This window comes from Rhinolophus sinicus, linkage group LG09, assembly GCF_036562045.2.
Source record: "Rhinolophus sinicus isolate RSC01 linkage group LG09, ASM3656204v1, whole genome shotgun sequence".
Classification (NCBI taxonomy): domain Eukaryota; kingdom Metazoa; phylum Chordata; class Mammalia; order Chiroptera; family Rhinolophidae; genus Rhinolophus; species Rhinolophus sinicus.
Genome location: NC_133758.1, coordinates 19,146,779 through 19,165,670, shown reverse-complemented (window position 1 = coordinate 19,165,670; position 18,892 = coordinate 19,146,779). Strand labels below are relative to the sequence as shown.

The following is an 18,892-nucleotide window of genomic DNA, read 5'->3' as shown; positions in this document are numbered from 1 at the left end:
GCAGGGCTGAGTTGGGGAGAGATGATGATGTTGGGGTCCTATCATGGGAAGTAGCTAATCTTTATCAAAATTAGAGTCTGGAGCCAGTTAACAAAGTACTTTTCTCTAATATGTATAGCATTTTATGAATTCAGTGACAACACAGCAGAGCAGGGTCAAGAATGCACCTTAGGCGGGATAAACACAGGAACTCGGGCTCCTGTTAGACGTATGGGCTGAGAACAGGAACCAAGCAACAAGGTTGTCTCATCAGGGCAAGAACCAGGTTCTGAGGTACATTTTGACTGAAGATGGGAATGGGGTTAGAGGTGGAGACACAGTAGCAGTAGCCCGGGGCTCAGGAAGCCCTGTAAGGCTCGGGGCATCCTGTGCAGGACGCTGTGGTCAGGAAGGACCCAGTCTCTAGATGAGTAAGGTATGACCTGGAGTTGTCTAACAAGGTGATGCCAATCCAGGCACAGTCTTGGCATTAGTCAAAACTGCACTGTTCAATAGAAATATAATGTAAAACAGATCTGTAATTTCACATTTTCTAGTAGCTGTGTTTTAAAAAGCAAAAAGAAACAGGGAAAATTAATTTTAGTAATATATTTTATTTAACCAATATATCCAAACATATCATCTCAACATGGGACTAGGCATATTTCAAGTGCTCAAAAGCCATGTGTGGACACTGAGCTCTAAACCATGCTAACGGCAGGAGAACAAAGAATTTTATAAATACCTTATATTTTAAGTCACTGAAGGCTTTTGTTACTGTAACATGTCAAATTGTCGTTTCTAGCATTACAGTTTACAGTTAATGTCTTAGAGAACAATGTCTTACATCCTAGGTTTGATTCTGACCTCTACCCCTCTACCCATGATCAAAATAAATGTCCTTCTAAAACTATTTTGAGAAGTAACTGGGTCTCTAGGAGGCACTCACCAAATAGCGGCTTGTTTTGCTTCTCCATTCCTTCAGATGTGACATCTTTTATTGCTTCCTCCTGGAGGAGTTGTTTAGCACCCAAGTCTCATCTCTGGTGGCTTTTATTATTCCTCTCCCACCACAACTCTGCAATCTCGAACATCTACACTTCTTATCACACTGACATCCGAGATGCACGGACTCTGACCTGTTCCTTTTTATTCTTCTATAAGCTCAAAGTATTAAATAGGCCTACTTCTCTGGTTTGGTGGTCATTTGGTGGAATAGAAATCCATACTGGTTCCCAATACAAATAATGGCACCTGACCAATGGCACCAGCCCCTGAGCTCTGTCTGGATACTGAACCCAAAGGAGATCAGTTTCTGTCCCTCGTGAACTCTATCTGTAATTACCACCTTGACTCCTACAGTCTGTAGAAGCCTCCTGTGTACTGATTTCCAGACCCAGACCCTACAGTCCTTGGATCTAGAGAAGAGTGAGCAGGTCTATAAATTAATTGAGAATTGCTATGTGCACCATGGAGCATAAACGTGTATCCTTCATTACCCCTGACCTTTCTCCCATAAAGTGCCATCACAGACAATACAGCACATCATTATCTATGGTTAACCTTTAATGGTTTTATGCATGAGAGTAGTTTCTGCAATTAGATGATACGCGAGTCAAAGGCAGGGATCAGACTTCCATTGAAGGGTAAACCTCCCAAGGTCATTGTATTCACCCTTTTATCTCCCACAGTGCTGTGCACACAGCAGGTACTCAAGTAATACCCCTGTAATTGCTAATTACACGTGGACTAGCCTGTAGATACAAAGGAATCCAGGTGCATGGACCAAGTGTCTGAGGTCCTGAGCAGGACCAATCAAATTCTGCGGCAGGCAGCATTCGCCCAGCCTTACAGGCCACAAACGATCCTATTTCCATCCAGGCCTACAAGGACACTTGTTAGTTTGCACACTTCTTGAGTTAGCACAGGAGGGGCTCTATAACCACTCATACTTCACAGCCCAATCCGCCTTCCACAGATAATTTTCCTAGGGGTGCAGGACCAGCCCAAGATCATTAAACTTAATCACCACCAGCTCAGACCCCAGATTTCCTTCCTGCTACATGCCCGATCACCCTTTTTGTGACACACACTCCACATCGCATGGCGACAACTTTTCAGGTATCTCGGAGACTGAAAACCCACAAGATCCCAAGTGGTGATTCTCCATATAAAGAATCTACATATTATAAATGACGCAAGGGATTTGGGGAGTGGGGGAGGGATGGAGTACGGGAGCTAGATGAGCAATCTTATCCTTCCTTCCTCTAAAATCCAACCCACCGCGTCAGGCACCTGCTCCCCTGAGAGAGCCCGGGCTGGGGGCCAGGTTGGGCTCAGCTAGGCCTGGAGTGCGGGAGGATGCAGAAAGCGGTAGGATCCCGCACACACATCTTGTGCTTACCACGATCACCACTTTGGGAGTGGGACCCTTAACCTCCCGCTGTACGATGCCAAACCGCTGGCTGTACATTTTCAAACCCCTCGGGATGGGGGCGGTGTTCGCTGGGGTTCCCCAACCGTGGCAACCGGCCGGACCAGCTTCCGCGACGCAGAAGTCTGGTTGCCATGGAGCGCCTCGCAGGGCGATGGGCAGGTGGGTGGAGCGGAAGTTGGTCCCGTTACCATGGTGACCATAGACGCCGGCACTCGCGATTTCCTCTTGCAGGGGAGAAGCTGAGTCTGCGCGGTCTTCACCCCGCCCTTGGCCAGGCCTCCGGCCGGCCTCGCCCCCTTTCTCTAGGGTTCATCAGAACAGCAGAAAAAAGCCTCCTTTACCAGAAGTCGAAGATCTAATTACATTCCAACTGACTGCTATTTATATCCTGTAATCAGTCTAAAAACATGAGAAAGGTTAGTGGACATTTTGTGGAAGGTTCAATTTTGTGGACATCGCTGTTAATCTTGATGATGCAAATCACAGGACCACCTTGTATTTGTGTAGTTCTTTACAGTAATCTGCAAGGTATTTTCACACATAAAACGTTTGGGCCCCATGAATATCTTATAGGGCTGACAGAACAGCAGAGCGGGTGTTATCCTTATATTACAGCTAAGACAAGGCTGAGAGAGCCTAACTGCCTTGTCTGCCTACCCAACCAGTAATGATAAATCTATTATTAATAAAACCTTACTGTACAGGGCAGGAACCAGGGCTTAGATTCAGGGTACCCTAGGATGGGGGCAGATCAGATGAGCTGGTAGTACAGTGACACGACTGGCTGGGCACAATAAAAACCAAGTCTGAGTCAAGGGTCACAGTGGACCAGGACAGGACACGGGGATCAAAAGTGCAGGTAATCGGGCCCGAGAATCTGGATTCCAGGCAGGGAACTTAGAAGGGGCCCTCAGCACTGATGGAGACCACAGTGGTACTTTCAGCCGAGAGCACACTGGTGGTTAATACCTAAAAGCCAATTAAGAATGACACTTTGGTACTCTCATTCTAAATTAGGGGCAGACATAGAACAATAGTATAGAGCACAGAAAGAAAATCAGTACCTAGTCAGTCACTGTCATGTAACAATAACCAAAGTACAACTATTGTACACACCATCTTAAGGCTGCAATTTACTGTAAATTAGCATTCCTTAATCATTTGTAATCCACCCACTTCGGATTTTGTATATGGTACGTTTCTAGCTTTGGATTCCATTTCCTGAATTGCTGGATCAGCTTTTCAGCCACAAAATAATGTCTCTTTCTTCTCTTTTAATAATCTTTTAATAATGCTCTCATTGTCTTTTTTCTCCTATAATGCTTCTTCTTTCAACTGCAGTTCAGTAAAATACTCATTTTCATTGACTGCTAAGAGTTTATGTAGCCTGAAACAAAGAAAGAAAGAAAGAAATTAGATGATGGTCTCGGTTCACTGGACAGAGTCCCGAGGGCGTTTCCTTGATCTCCACGTCCCACGGGTGCCTGGCCTACCGGTTGGTCTGGGTGGAACCACCCGACACCACACCCTTGAGGAGGAAAGGAGGCAATGAAAACGCCCTCAAGCAGGCGCGGAGGTTTGGGAGAAGCAGCTGAGATTAAGGGGCACCAGTAGGGCATCCCCGAGGTCATACAGCCTGGAGGGTCCTGTCGAAATGAGTTTTGGTGACGGGGGAAACCGTCCCTTGTGAGGGGAAACCCGGCTGTCCTGCGTCAGTCCAGAGCTCGTGGTTCCGCGCCCTCTCTGGGAGAGCTCCGTAATTTAACTCCCGCTAGGTTTGGCCTGTTTTACCACTTTGTGAAGGGGAGTCGACTTCCCTTCGGGCCGCACAGGAACAGACATCTGGAAACCTTGCAACCACGCCCCTGGACCGCCCAGGCCAGGGGTGAGGGGCTGTCCCCCAAGCCCAGGCGGGATGACCCCCGGCGCCCTCTGGTGGGCCTATTCCGAGGGCGGAGGGGCCGGGCTCCGCGCTCGGTGAACCTGGGCCTTCAGCCAGACGGAGGCCAACCCGCGCCCCCCCCAACCCCTGCCCCGTCGGAGGCCTTAGGTGATTTGCCCACGGTTGCTGGACAGAACCTGACCTTTGTCTTGCCACCCACTATCCCACTTTCTCAGATGCAGTCAACACTCTTACCATCATTACATTCCCCAAAGCAACACTAAATATATGAATCAGTAAATGGGACAATAAATCATTTAAAAATAATTTTAAAATAGAACAGCTTAGAGACAGAAACTATTTATATTATTTCCAATTCCTATCGTGCCCCAGCAAGGTTCACACAAGGGCTGTCCTCCAGATAGTTCCCTGAATTCTGTATTTTCACCATTAAATTCCATGATAGAGTTGGAAATCCATTCACCATTTGTAGTACATATTGATGTATTTAATAAAACTGCATGGACTATATCTTTCTCATTTCTGTATCCCAGTATTAAGTTCAGTGTCTACTATGGGCCAGGTGCTCAGTACTTGAATGACCAAAAAGAGCCAAGATCAATGTTTTAATGAGTGGGCTTGACACAATTTCTGTACTTGCTGGAGTCACCATGAAACCCATGGTCTTCAGCTTTGCATTTCCAGCAATGTGGCTTTATCAAGTTATCCTCACGTGAATAGAGAGATCCTTGGAAGCGGATTCATGGCAGAGTGGTTTTGTACTTTTGTACTGTCACCTTGACGAGTCTGTTTCCCAGGACTCCCTTCCCCATATGCTTCCGGTTGGGCCACAGGAAACATTTTACATAATAGTTGGAGGGCAGAAGTGAAGCAGCAGCAGTTTTTACACTTGGAAGGGTGGTGCAGGGGCACCAGGCACTGTTACAGTTCACACGTGGTCATCTATCTGCTGGCTCGCCGCCTTGGTGTGGGGCAAGCCATGCCTGCAACCGTGCCACCTTCCCCGGGATCTTCCTGCAGCTTTTGATTCCCAGGCCAGATGCCTATTTAACTCCGTGATGAACGGCACCAGCTTCGCCTGCAGGACACCCACATCATCGAAGCTGGAGGTGGCGTGCGACTGACATGGGTTCCAGGCCATCCTCGGGGATTCCGGCTGGTGCTTGCGGGCGCCAATGTGTCCTCGGTCTCCCACACTTTACATCCATCTTCCTTTCCCGACTGCCTGCCCTGTAGACTTCAAGCTCCAGCATTAGATGCAAAGACAACAGCCTTACAGAGACTGTTTAACCAGCTCCCACAATTGCATATGATCAAATCCCTATAATAAACTCCTTAAATAATATACATATACACGTATAAATATATATATATACACAAATCTTTATATTAGTGGTGCTGCTTTTCTAATTGTATCCTGATACACATGGTAACCAGACTCTTATCTCATGAGTCAGAATACCAATCAAATAAATTTCATTGTAAAAATTATCGGAATACTAGGGTTGGGTAGTTGGATCTTGGGGGGAGCAAAAACAATAGCAGAAAATTATCCGGTCAACTCTGGATGAAGTAGGTAGGATGAAGCAAAGCAAGGGGCAGAGGAGGGGGGCAGGGGGCTGTATCATGAGTTACAGTAGAGAAATGGCTAATCTACATCTGAATTATGTCAAATTGCAGGGCTGGGAACTGGAGTAAAGCAAGGGAGGCACATAGGCTACAAAATTTAAGGAGGCACACACTTAGTCCCAGCCCTGTAAGGCTGGCTAAGCAATGGATCCCAAGTCTAATCACTTTTAGCACGATGCAAAGAACTGGAAAGTGAGACGGTGAGCCAAGACTGGCCCTTTGACAGGCCTTGAAGCAGGAACTCAAGACTCCTAGTCAACAGGGTTGAGAACAGAAACCAAGCACAAAGGTCATCAAGGGTCAGGGGACACAAGTTGTCAGGGAAGATGAGCCAGGCTGGGAGCTTTATGTCTAAAGACTGCTTTGGCGGAGGAGGAAGAATGAGGTAAACAAGCAAAAAACATGACTAGTTGGGAAGGACGACCTTTAGGGTCTGAGGAATCCTATGTAACATCCGAGGCCTGGAAAGAACCCAGTATCTGGATACACAGATGCTCTGACACGGTGACCCCGCCCACACAGCCCTGGTACTCCTTAAGCCATGCTAGAGGCAACAGTGTAAGGGATTTGTTATAAGACTTAATCTATCTTGTTTTCAGGGTCACTGGAAACTTCTGTTACTGTATTATTACACATTACTGAATATAGGACTACAGTTTACAGGTTAGTGGCTTAAAGAACAAGGCTTTTACAACCTGGGTTTGATTCTCGGCTCTATCAATACTAGCTGTTTGACACTGGACAAGTTATTTGAATCAGTTTTCCCATCTGCAAAATGGGCAAACTCAGTATCTTCCTAAAAGGACTGTTTAGAGGAATAAACTGTATCCATAGGAAGAACTCACCAAACAGCAGTTCCTTTCCTTCTTTATTCACGTTACATTTTCAATTGCTGTCTCCCAGTTACTTAGAGACACTGCCAGGTCTCACCCAAAAGCCATTTACTATTTAAGAAGATGGCTTGTTTAGGTTATTTGTGGCGGCTCTAGTTCTAGCCCCAGCCCCAAGCCCAGCTCTTCCACCCCTAACATCCAAACTTCTTATCACACTCAGGCTTCTGAGATTTGCACCAGTTGGAGAAGACACCAGCTTCCTCCTCTCTCTCCCTTTCTGCTTACTTCATCTATAAGCTCCAAGTACTCAACAGGCCTGGCGCTCTGGTTTGGTCGTAGGTTTTTCCAGTTCCTACGACTCCTACACAAGCCCTGGCCATCGCTCTCTGGTCCAGCCTGAGCACATCAGTGTTGTCTCTCATAGAGCCGGTCTCTATGTATCACCTTGAATCCTAGTCTGCAGAAGCCTCCAGTCTACTGGTTTCTAGTTCCAGGTTTTTTAAGGTCCTTGGACCTAGGGAAGAGGGAGCAGTTCTGTATGTTGAATGAGGTTTGCTACGTGCAAAATGGAGCATCACAAAACCATTTCCTACTATTTTGTGTCGGCCATCCATTTCCCCTTAACTATTTCTTCTCTCTTCTCTCTTCTAAAATCTTCCATTACAAACAACATAGCACATCATTACCTTCTGCTATATGTAATGATTTCTCGTACATGGGGAAGTTGACTCCCTACTTAGATTTTAAGCTCCCTGAAGGCAGGAAACCTGTGTCTCCTGAAGGATAAACCTTCTACAGTCATTGTATTCACCACTGTATTTCCCACACTGCAGTGTATCCAGCACAGATTCAATCAGTATGAGGTCTGACAATTAAGTTCGCGAACTTGCAACCTTGCTAAAAATGGCAGCATTGTACAAACAGCTCGGTAAGGTTTCATAACCTTGGGATATCTGTGTCTCACAGCTGTGTTCTTGTTGATGTGTGGCGGTGTCTTGCTGAATGGAGCTCACTATTGTGGTTGCATGTTTTTGGGTGTCGTCGTGAAAAAGTGTGTGAGCTTATATCAGAGCTACAAACAAACATTAAATTTCTTGTTAAACTTGTCAAAGGTGGAAGTGAAATCAGGGACATGTTAGTCCTAGTTTATGGGGAGAATGCCATGAAGGAAACAGCAGTGTACAAATGGATTAAACGTTTTCCTGAGGGGAGAGAACGCATCATGATGAAGAGAGGTCAGGGCAGCCAGTAACGAGCAGAACTGACGAAAACATTGCAAAAGTTCATTGAATTGTGCATCACAATTATCCGCTGACTGTGAAAAGCATAGCAGACGAAGCAAACATCGATAGAGAACAGGTAGGAAAATCTTAACTGAAAATCGTGGCATGAGAAAGGTGTGTGCAAAAATGGTCCCAAAGGAGTTCACCAATGAACAAAAGCAAAGGAGAGTCGAAGTTTGCCAAGACCTTTTTGAGAGACAAGACGATGTTTTGGGCCGTGTTATCACTGGTGATGAAACACGGGTGTACCAATACGACCCTGAAACAAATCGTCAAAGTGCGCAATGGAAGTCAGCCAATTTTCCATGACCAAAAATGTTCTGTCGGTCCAAATCAAGAGTCCAAACAATGTTGCTAACCTTTTTTGATATCAGAGGGATTTTTCATCATGACTTTGTACCAACTGGACAAAAAGTTAACCGAGTTTATAATTTGGAAGTGCTGAAAAGGCTGCATGAAAAAGTTAGATGAAATTGACCTGAACTTTTCACCAACAATTCATGGCTCTTGCATCACGACAATGCACCAGCTCACACGGCACTGTCTGTGAGGGAGTTTTTAGCCAGTAAACAAATCACTATATATTGGAACACCCTCCCTACTCACCTGACCTGGCCCCCAATGACTTCTTTCTTTACCCAAAGATAAAGGAAATACTGAAAGGAAGACATTTTCATGACATTCAGGACATCAAGGGTAATACAACCACAGCTCTGATGGCCATTCCAGAAAAAAGTTCCAAAATTGCTTTGAAGGGTGGACTAGGAACTGGCGTCGGTGCATAGCTTCCCAAGGGGAGTACTTCGAAGGTGACCGTAGTGATATTCAGCAATAAGGTATGTAGCACTTTTTCTAGGATAAGTTCGCGACCTTAGTTGCCAGAGCTCATCCCTCTGTAATCGCCCAAATACAGATGGAGGAGTTTCTGGCCTACAGAAGTTAGTCTGCAGGAACAAAGGAACCCAGGTACTGCAGCCAGTAGTTTCTGTTGCCTGTCTAGGGCTCTGTAGGGCTTGTCAACGTCCTGCACGAAGCAGCATTTCCCTGTCCTCCTCCCACCATCCCAGTCCTCACAGGCACCTATCCTTCATCCTATTGCCAAGCCTACATGGACAGTTCTGCACAGCAGCTGAAACTGTTAATAACCTCTCAAAAGGCTCAAGAAAAACAGCGTAACCCCCTCCACAGAGGATACTCCAGAAGGTACAGGACTAGACCAAGACCACAGAGTTGCATGTGGCCCGAGATCACAGAGCCATCTCAGGACTCAGAGCTCCTGCCCATCCGCCACTGCCCAGCCCACCTGGTCATCTCTTGGAGACTCCAAATGTATTAAAGTCCCCAAAAGATGATTCTTTGAGTAAGAATTTGAATGTTAATTCTGACCCCTGCTGGTTTTTCTTAGGGAGATGGGCACCAGGTTTCCTTCCTTTCTCTTCCTCATCTCACCACACTGCACGGAGTGCTCTCCCTGGACTCCACCCCCCGCCGGCCCCCTTTCAGCTCCCTACCAGGGAGCCCTGACCTGGACCTCAGGGAACCTCTGGGTCCTCCACAGACCTCCCCACTGACCACTATCAGCGCAGTGCTGTGGGGCCTCACCTCCTACTACAGCACGCCAAACTGCTGGCTGTCCTTTCAAAATTCAGGGCCCACGTCTGACCGGCACCCACCCCACCTCCACCCCTCACTGTGTGGGGCACACCTTGGCAACCAGACTGCTGTGTCCCGGAGGCGGGTTCCACCCAGGCTGAAAATCTCCGTGATCTGGGGAAGAATTAACATTATGGGTCAACATGACTGGTGGGGCTAAAGCAGGGTCAGGGCAGGGTGATGTGTCCCCCAGCACTGACCACTGGCGTGCCAACCCCTGCTGCCTCCTCCTCTGGGGCCGAATCAGAGGCTGAGTCATCCTTGCTCTTCTCCTCCTCAGGGTCAGGTGGCTCTTGCTTCACAAGTGGCAGGCCTGGGTCTAATGCCTGAGGAAGGTGGGAAACGGGCAACAGTCAGAAAGGCAGGGTTGGCCCGAGGAAAGGGTCTCTATTAGCCAACCTGTCACTGTGCTGACAAATCCCACTTGTCACACTTCAGCACAGAAAAACTGTTTGTCTACAAACCTTTCCCATTCCTCACAGGTTTCCATTTTTCTGTTAGCTGGGCAGCAATGCAGGCAAAGCTAGCTGCCTGGGGAAGGTGGGATAATTCTGTGGAGAGGCTGCAATCAGCACGCCTATTGCTCTGCTCAAAGGACCACCATCTTGGCTCACCATCACTCTGCTCACAGATCACCCATCACTGACCCCCACCTTGCTGGGGCAGCCAGGCAGCAATACGGGAGAAGTCAGGATGGCTGTGCCCGGTGTCCATTCTTCCTGGGCATCCACCTTCTCTTGCTTCACCTGGGGTAAGGCCACAACCCAACTCAGGCCAGGGCACTGCGCCTCCTGTGTGAAGGAGGATTGCAGTAGACTTGGTCCCAGCTTTCTGGCACAAGGCTGGGTATGGCTGAGAAGGGCAGGATAAGATGGGGTCCTCACCTGCAACAGGGCTTCTGTGGAAGCTGGGGCAGGTCCAGGTACCTGCACAGGACTGCTTGCACCCTCCCGTAAAAACACAAGGTCAGTGCCAGGTGGGGGCAACACAAAACCACCGCCAGCTTCCTGCTTCATTGGAGTCTGGACATGTTCTGGTGGGGCTGTGGACACAGCCAACGGGGGCTTCAGGGTATGGCCCAGGAGGGGCCGTCGAGTTGAGCCAGGCCTCTTTCGACGAGGGTAAGTTGGGGGCGGCCCTGCCCCATCCTCAGACCCTGCCCAGACACTGGGCAGCAGACGCTTCTGTAAGGAAAGGCTGAATGTCATGGCCACCTGGTGCAATGCCCCAACCACACCATCCTGCCCTGATCGACATGTCTGCTGATCCCCCATTACTACCAGCACAGAATCTGCTTCTATACGAGTTCCTCATCACGGAGACTACCAGTCACCTGTTAGCAATACCACCCAGATTCCTCATTTACCTCAGTATGATGTCTGCTAATGCTTGGCCAAAACCATGTGGGAGACCCACTGGCCTGCCCCACCCACCTACCAGGCCTGCCCACCACTCCCAGGCACTGGGGGACCTGGCCCAACTTATCCCGCCCAACTGATCCTTCCTGCCCCACCCACCATGGCAAACTGCAGGCATTGGCGCCAACGACACTTCTGGCGCTTCTGGTTGCTGCCCCCGAATTTGGGCTTGTCACAGCAGAAGTCACAGTGGCCACAGTCCATCCGCCGCAGGCAGGCTGCACAGGCCCCACACTTACGATTCTGCCGGCGGTTTGTGTAGGGCTGCTGGGGGACAAGGAGAATGGGGGTGCTGTCACTAGGACTATTACAGCGCCGGTCCGCTGCTCCTCCACTAGCCCCATCAGAGGAAACTGGCTACACCCTAGTCTTAGCCTGACTCCCACTAGCCTCACCGTCTGCTAGTCCCACATCAGGTACTGTCACGGCACTGGAGGGCCCTCGATACTGTTAGGGTTGTGGCTGCTTCAACAGTGTCCATCACTATCTGCTAGTCCCCCACTGGCTCCCAAGACAATGTCTAACCCCGCCCCCCCACCCCCCCACCCCGCCTCCAGCAGCATCTTGTTGACCCTCTATCAGCTCCCATCACCACACCTGCTGTGTCTACTCATCCTATGTCAACTCCGGTCACGGTGCCAGCTTTTCCTTTTAGCCCCACCAGTGTCAGTTCATGTGACATTAGGTACTGTCAGCGCACCTGTTGATCCAGTATTAGTCCCTCCCCCATTGTCTGCTTATTCCATACTAGCACCCACTACTGTGCCTTGCTGTTCCCCTATTAGGCCCGTTGCAGGATCTGCCTCTTTGGGCTTAACCAAGTGCCCTGGGAGAGTCTAGATAGTCCAGGTATGATGGGGCCACTCACTAGCTCGTCCTCGTCTACACAGTAATAGATGAACTCGGCAGGTGGCGAGGGGGCCAGGGCTCTGGGGTGCTGCAGAGGCAAATGGGGTGGGTCAGGGTAGGTACTGGGTAAGGTAAGGGTTGTGCCTTCCCCCTGCCCACTAGGGCCTCACCAGCTCTGGGGACTCTGGAGGCTGCGATGGGGGAAGTGGAGGCAGAGTCTGGGTTCGGGGACGCCACCGGGCAGTCAACTTGGAGTCGCAGCCTCCCCTGCGGCGGCTACGTTTACCCTAGGAGAAACCAAGAGTAGTTTAGGCTTGGTCGCATCAGGCAGACACAGAGCCCTCCCCGCCCAGGAGTGCAGAAAGCATGCGTGGGACAGAGAGGCAGAGTATGGGACGGGGCACTCACAGCAGGGGGAGCCACAGCTAAGGGAGGGCGTCGTTGACATCGCTGATGGTGGCGACGGAGGCGATGGGCAAGGTGCTGGCAGACAGGGGCAGGTAGGTGAGGCCAGAGAGGTGAGCGTTGGGTCGGGGAGAAAAGAAGACATGAGGTGGGCAAGGCCAAGTTGGGAGGAAGCAGCAGCAGCAACAAGTTTAATAGCAGAATAAGCTCTGTCCCAGCCCTGGCCCCACCAGCACTGGCCCCTCCAGCCTAACTCACCCGTAGGCAGCGCCGCTGGACGCACCTCCACTGGCGCCTAAGACCAGGGCGGGGAGGGCGGAGGCAGACTCGGCAATGGCCACAGTCCTCTCGGGTCTGACAGCCCCGGCACACTCCACACCCTCGGCTCTGTGAGGGGTGAGGGGCAGAGGCATGATGCACGGGGCCAGGGCTATGAGGGCCAGAGGCCAGGTGAGCCTTGGGCCCACTCCACCTGCCCAACTCACCTTTTCCACGATCCGGAGGCACCGTCTCTGCTCACATTTGCAGAACAGCCCCGAGGCCACATCATGGGGCAGCTGCAGAAGGCAGGTGGAGCAGGCCCCGCAGTCCTCCGTGACCTGGCAGGCTGCACACTCCCCGCAGCCCACACGCTGCCAGGAAGGGGTGAGGCAAGGTCACAGGCCCAAGCAGTAACTCTAGGAGCACAGCCCCTCAAGTGCCTGCTGACCCTACATTAGCTTCCGTCACCATGTCTGCCAGTACCCCATTTGCCTCATCGCTGTATCTGATAATTACTGGTCAGCCACCATCACTGAGGACTTCACAATGTCTATGGTCCACTGTTAACCTCACCTCTGTGTCTCCTAACACCCCATTAACTCCTATTACTGTCTCCTGATCGCGGCCAGTTCCCTGCAAAACGCCTCTGACGCCCTATGGATCCATCACCGTTCCGTCAGACCCTCCCCTAGCCACCATCACATCCGGCTGCCACCGCACACCTGTGAAGAAGAGGCAGGTCGTGCTTACCTTAAACATCCTCTGCTCCCGGTTGAAAGCAATTCTCTGTGCTGGGTGGAAGGAGAGGTAAGAAGAGAAGTGGAAAAGGGAACGTCAGATGCCGACCTCATCCACCACCTCTGCCCCGACAGCCATCATTCGACCTCGAGCCCTCCACCAATGTCCTCGTCGGACACCGGCCTGCTCCGGCTCCTACCACCCGTGCCCTGGGAGCCACTCACCTCGGCAGTCCTTGCACAACGTCTTGAGCCGCTGCCTTCGGGTACCATCTCCTGAGAAGCTGATTCCACAGTTCTCACAGTACCTGGGATTGGAAACATGGGTGTAGTCCCTGAGTGTACCCCCACCCACAATCCTCACCCGCTTGGTCAACTCTAAGCCAACACTCACCCAGGCGCAGGGAGAGAAGCCGGGGCTGTGTCCGTGTCAGCCTTGGTCTCAACTCTTGGGGCCTCCTTCTTGTCCTCACTTTTTTGGGATCCAACCTGACATTTCGGAGCCTTGACTGGCCTCGAAGGCTTCTTCCGCTTCTTGCTGGGGACAGGCAAGGACCGGGCCTGGAGATGAGAGCAAGGGCAGAAAGAATGTAGGTCAGTGGGAGGGAGTTGGGTGGCTCAGCCACCCCTACACCCATGTACCCCACATTGTGTAGTACCTTGGGGGCTGGATAGCAAAGGATGCCTTGTTTGAAGTCGAAGAGAGTGAGGTCGCACGCAGGGCCCAGGTATCGGGTCAGCTCAACTTTGCTTCGGATCCTGTCTCCTGTGGGGCTAGGGGTGGGCCAGGATGGGTTGGTACCCAAGTGGTGCCATTGCCTCTCCACCCACACAACCTCCCCACTGGGTTAGCAAACAGGCCTGCAGGGCTGGTGGAATATAGGAGATAGCCTGGGATAGGCCTGCGAGCTCTGACCAGGCCCTACCCCAACTAACCATGAATAGCAAAAAAATTTAAGATGTATAAATGCCAGCAAGTATACAAACGTTAATAAATAACATAAGTGTAAATGAATATGTCTGTGCTTATAACACATATTACTAATGGTATTCTGTATCAGTGAAAATAAACACAAATATATTAAATAACATGTATATATGTCAATTTTGCATGCTAAATATACAAACAAGAAAACTTACGTAAGAAACAAGTGTTTAAAAACATACATATAAAAATGTACATATAAACATACAAAGAAACAAATGTATAATCAAATAATCGTAACTACATACAAAATAAAGTATAAGTAACTAATGTCGAGACAATACTCCACAGATCCCTTGTACCGTGTTTCCTGAAAATAAGACCTAGCCGGACCATCAGCTCTAATGCATCTTTTGGAGCAAAAATTAATATAAGACCCAGTCTTATTTTAACATAAGACCGGGTGTATAATATCACATAATATAATATAATATAACATCTAGTCTTATATTAATTTTTGCTCCAAAAGAGGCATTAGAGCTGATGGTATGGCAGGTTTTATTTTCAGGGAAACACGGTACTTCTGCATGTCTTGCAAGAGAAGCAATGAATGTCCTTTGCTACTATTTTTTCAAAGATGTTTATACAGCAAACAACCCTAGAAGTTAAGAGAAAGGGTCTCCTTCCAGAGAAAAGGGAAAACATCCTTACTGTCCTAACATTATAGACTGGATTCCTTAAGCTCGGGGTTCCTTTCCCACAATACAACCCAGTTACAGGGACAGGTATGCTAGTTAGCCCTCTTCATGTGACCCTGTGGGAATTGGCATTCTGGGAACCCACACAAAAATTATGATATTCTGGATACTGTTATTGCTATGAGTAATAAATTGTCTTTCATCCCTGACCCAGGAATCTCGTATCTCCTACCAGCATCCACTAAACTGACACTTGTTATCTCAACCTAAGTAGGGTAAAAATCTCAGATTCTCTACAATTCTTGATAATTGCACTTACATTTATAAATGTTGAACGTTTATACAAGTTGTAAATATGTGAATAAATGTACAACTAAATATAAATGTAATTGTATTTGTAATGTTATTATATTCCTCCAGGAAAACAGCAACTTAGACACAAAAAAAAAATCATGAAGAGTGTAGAAAATTTAATAACTAGTATATCACTAGTATATCTTTTTTTTATTATTAATTTCAGGTGTACAAAGCAACGTAATAGTTAGACATTTACACTCCTCACAAAGTGATAAGCCCCCTCCACAAGCTACTACTCCTTTGACATCTTTTTTTTTTTTTTAAAGGAGGGCGCAGCTCACAGTGGCCCATGCGGGGATGGAACAGCAACCCCTGACATCTTATATAACTGTTATAACACCATTGACTATCTTCCTTATGCTATTCTCCACCTCATGTATATCTATCTATCTATCTATATATATATATATATATACACACACACACACACGTACAGTTTACATACAATATTATCCTACTTTAGCTTTACTTGTACATCACATTGATCAGGCATCTACAGTATGAAGTGATCCCCTTGATATGTCCAGTGCCCATCTGGCACCTTACATAATCTTTACAACATTGTTGATTATATTCCCCATACTGTATTTCATATCCCCATGACTATATTGTGTCTACTAATTTGCTCTTTCTAATCCCTTCACCTTCTTCCCCATCCCCTCCCTCACTAATACATCTTAAAATAACTTAAGTCCTTAAGTGTAAATTGTTTATAAACACGTATGTTTGTGTATTTATAGTTGAATTCCATTATTTATCGTAGTTATGTTCTATAAAGTCATCTGGAACCCTGAATTAGTGAATACAGAACCACTGTTCCTTGTGGAACTACAGGTTAGGTTCCTACAAGCCTCTACTCACAACATTCTTGTAAACTAATCCTATGTAACATTGTTTTTTGTGTGTTTCTGTTTAAAGGACACCCTATTTAATATCTTCTTCTTACAAATAATGAACTGCACGGCTTTGACTGATTTAAAGCCAGAAGCTTTGCAGGCCATCTGCATTATACAGATTTCTTTGCCAACGTCCTTATAAAACAAGCCAGCACTGAAAATCTACTCTTCTACCCAACCCTTTTCCCATGTAGCACTTCGCAGGTATTTTTAAAAAATCTTCAGCACTCTTGATTTGCAGAACCTGCCTTGCAAGAAAATTTCACATTTTTAACAACGTTATCACCTTTTGAAACCTGTAAGACAGCCAGCACTAGCAGTAATCGGTTTAACATTTTCTTAACCCTGGGTAAGACATGACCATCAATGTCCTTGGATTTCAGGACTCACAGTGCTGTCCACTACACTTTGTATTTGTTCATCATTTCATGGCTCCATGAATTTAGCCACTTTCCCACCTTTTCCTTAGCTTCATCACGTACTACAGATGATGCTTTAGCACTTTCTGGAGGAGACTCCCATACAAATTGAAAAGTGTCCTCTTTCTTTTCTAGATGTACCATATTTTTTGATTCATTAACACTGAACTCAGCCAAGAGGACAACTCATACCTGAATGAAGCTGACGCGTATTTAACATGTATTTTCTTCTTATGGCACATCAGACTTCTTGTACTTTAGAACACTAGATAGCACTGCAGCACTAAGTTTTAGGACCATTGTAAACAGCAAAATCAGCAACAAAAAGCACAAAAACTCAAAAAGATTGGTACTAAGTAAACCATGAAAAGGACTTGTTTACAGTACAAGTGCTGAAATAACACAACACTTCGTTCAACCTAAGCTGGGCGTGCGTGCACCAGGCGACTTAAATTTTTTTTGCTGTTCTGTGCATGTCCATGAATGACTATGAAAACACAGCTGAGGAATGACTTTGGGGATACAAACAGATTTTAGTGAGTAGGCAAATTTGCAAATACAGAATCTGCAAGTAATGAGAATCGACTATATATGCATAATTTTAGCTCCACCCATCAATTTAACCACACCCCTAACCAGGCTCAGCCCTGCCTGACTGTCCACAACCCACCCAGTACCTCTGGTAATAGGTGTCTGAGCGTCCACAGGTGGCACCTGACTTGCGGAAAACCTCCCGGCGCTTCCAGCCAGGGCCCAGGGCTGGGCAGTCCAGCCACTCCTCAGCCATGGGGAACACCGGAAGGAGCAGCAGCCTGAAACATGGAGGGGCAATGGGAGAAACTGAAGCTCTAGGAGGTGACATGTTATGCCTCAGGCCACACAAACCACTGGTATCTATTAATACTTGCCCAAGACCTGGGACCTGCCAAAGGCAATTGGCCAACATAAGAAAGAGAAAACCCCCATTCCCACCCAACTCTTCCCTGTCCCAGGCCCAGGAGCTTGACACTCCTCACCCTCGTGACCTGATAGCCCCGTCCTCAACCCAAGGGTCCTCATTCCTCACGCGCAGTGTCCTGATCCTGTTCCTCCCCCATCCTCAGCCTGAGAGGCCATCATTTCTGCCCAATGACAACCTAGGAGGCTCTCACTCTTTCCCTTCATCCTCGCTGTCCTTGGCCCACGAGACATTCTCTGTCTGTCACCTATTGGGCCTCTACTCCTCTCCTTTGTCCCTAAGACCTTCATACTCCCCATCCTCAGCCTGAGAGGCCTCGTCCCTCCCATCCTCAGGCCAAGAGGCTCCCATTCCACACATTCTCAGACTGAGGTCCCGGCACTCTGTCAGTATTCTCATTCCCATTCACTCCCTTCCTTGACCCAGGAGTCCCTAATTTCTCTCTTTCGGCCTTTTAACCCTCCCATTCCTTCCCTGTCTGATGTCCTTTTATCCTGCTATCTCTGCGTTACTACATCGGTTTCCTCTGTGTCCTCTGCCAGAGTCCCCAACTCCTCCATATCCCTGACCTAAATAGCCCCTCATTCCTTCTGTTCCTCAGCTAATATCCTCCCCCCTTGTTTCCCCTGTCAGTGTTCAGACCCATTTCTCCTCGTCCCCATAACAGACCCGTTCCTCCCTTTCAGCATCCCAATGCCCCTATTTCTCCCCGTCATCAGCCTGAGGGCACCTCATTTCTTCCCCTCAGGGTTCTGAACACCTATTTCTCTCCTTAACTTGAAAGGCCCCGATGTCTCCCCTGAGCGCTCGGATCCTCCCCCACTCCTCTCCGTCTTCGTCCAGGATCCCGACACTTCCACTGTCAGCGTTCTGAGCCCCATTTCTCTCCGTCCTCCGTCTAAAATCTACCCATTCCTCCCCTTCAATATTCCGACGCCGCCATTCCTCCCACTCATCGGCCCGAGGGCCCGCTCCGCCAGTGTTCTGGGACTCAATTCTTCCCCATCCTCCGCCTGAGCGCTCTCTACTTCCACCCCCACGACTGTCTCACCAGCTCGGCTTCGGGCCGGTAGCTTCCGCCGCTCTAGATCTGCGGACCCATGACGAGGGTCCCGCCTGTACCCCCCGCCTGGCTCTGCTCCTCTTCCTCTTCTGCTGCAGCTTCCTCTGAAACGGTAGCTGTCGCCGCCGCGGCCGTTCGTTGCCCCCGACACCGGAAATCCGGGGCCCGCCTATCGGGTTCCGCTCCCAG

At 48.6% G+C, this 18,892-nt stretch overlaps 2 protein-coding genes across 47 annotated transcripts in view; both read right to left on the bottom strand.

The window, feature by feature from the left end:
• The window catches only part of CFAP53 (cilia and flagella associated protein 53), a 26,773-nt gene extending 24,256 nt beyond the window's left edge, over positions 1 to 2,517 (bottom strand). The window contains exon 1 of the mRNA XM_019721721.2: positions 2,384 to 2,517. Within this exon, the coding sequence (XP_019577280.2) occupies positions 2,384 to 2,452 (69 nt within the window). The 5' untranslated portion in view covers positions 2,453 to 2,517. The remainder of the gene's footprint in view (positions 1 to 2,383) is intronic.
• On the bottom strand, positions 574 to 18,892 carry MBD1 (methyl-CpG binding domain protein 1). 46 transcript variants are annotated; one of them, XM_019721595.2, is made up of 17 exons: positions 18,692 to 18,843; positions 17,360 to 17,494; positions 14,047 to 14,161; positions 13,782 to 13,948; positions 13,613 to 13,695; positions 13,401 to 13,441; positions 12,875 to 13,021; positions 12,648 to 12,776; positions 12,393 to 12,467; positions 12,155 to 12,271; positions 12,004 to 12,072; positions 11,235 to 11,402; positions 10,602 to 10,901; positions 10,371 to 10,508; positions 9,918 to 10,043; positions 9,770 to 9,831; positions 574 to 3,803 (listed from the first exon to the last, which is right to left on the bottom strand). In XM_019721595.2, exons 2-17 carry the CDS (start codon positions 17,467 to 17,469, stop codon positions 3,731 to 3,733), a joined length of 1,920 nt encoding a protein of 639 aa, XP_019577154.1. In that variant the 5' UTR covers positions 17,470 to 17,494; positions 18,692 to 18,843; the 3' UTR covers positions 574 to 3,730. The 46 variants fall into 46 exon arrangements, with proteins under 46 accessions (XP_019577154.1, XP_019577222.1, XP_074196096.1 ...); XM_074339973.1 differs by lacking the exon at positions 574 to 3,803 and adding an exon at positions 4,612 to 5,549 and having other exon boundaries at positions 10,371 to 10,463; positions 18,692 to 18,849; XM_019721535.2 differs by lacking the exon at positions 574 to 3,803 and adding an exon at positions 4,612 to 5,556.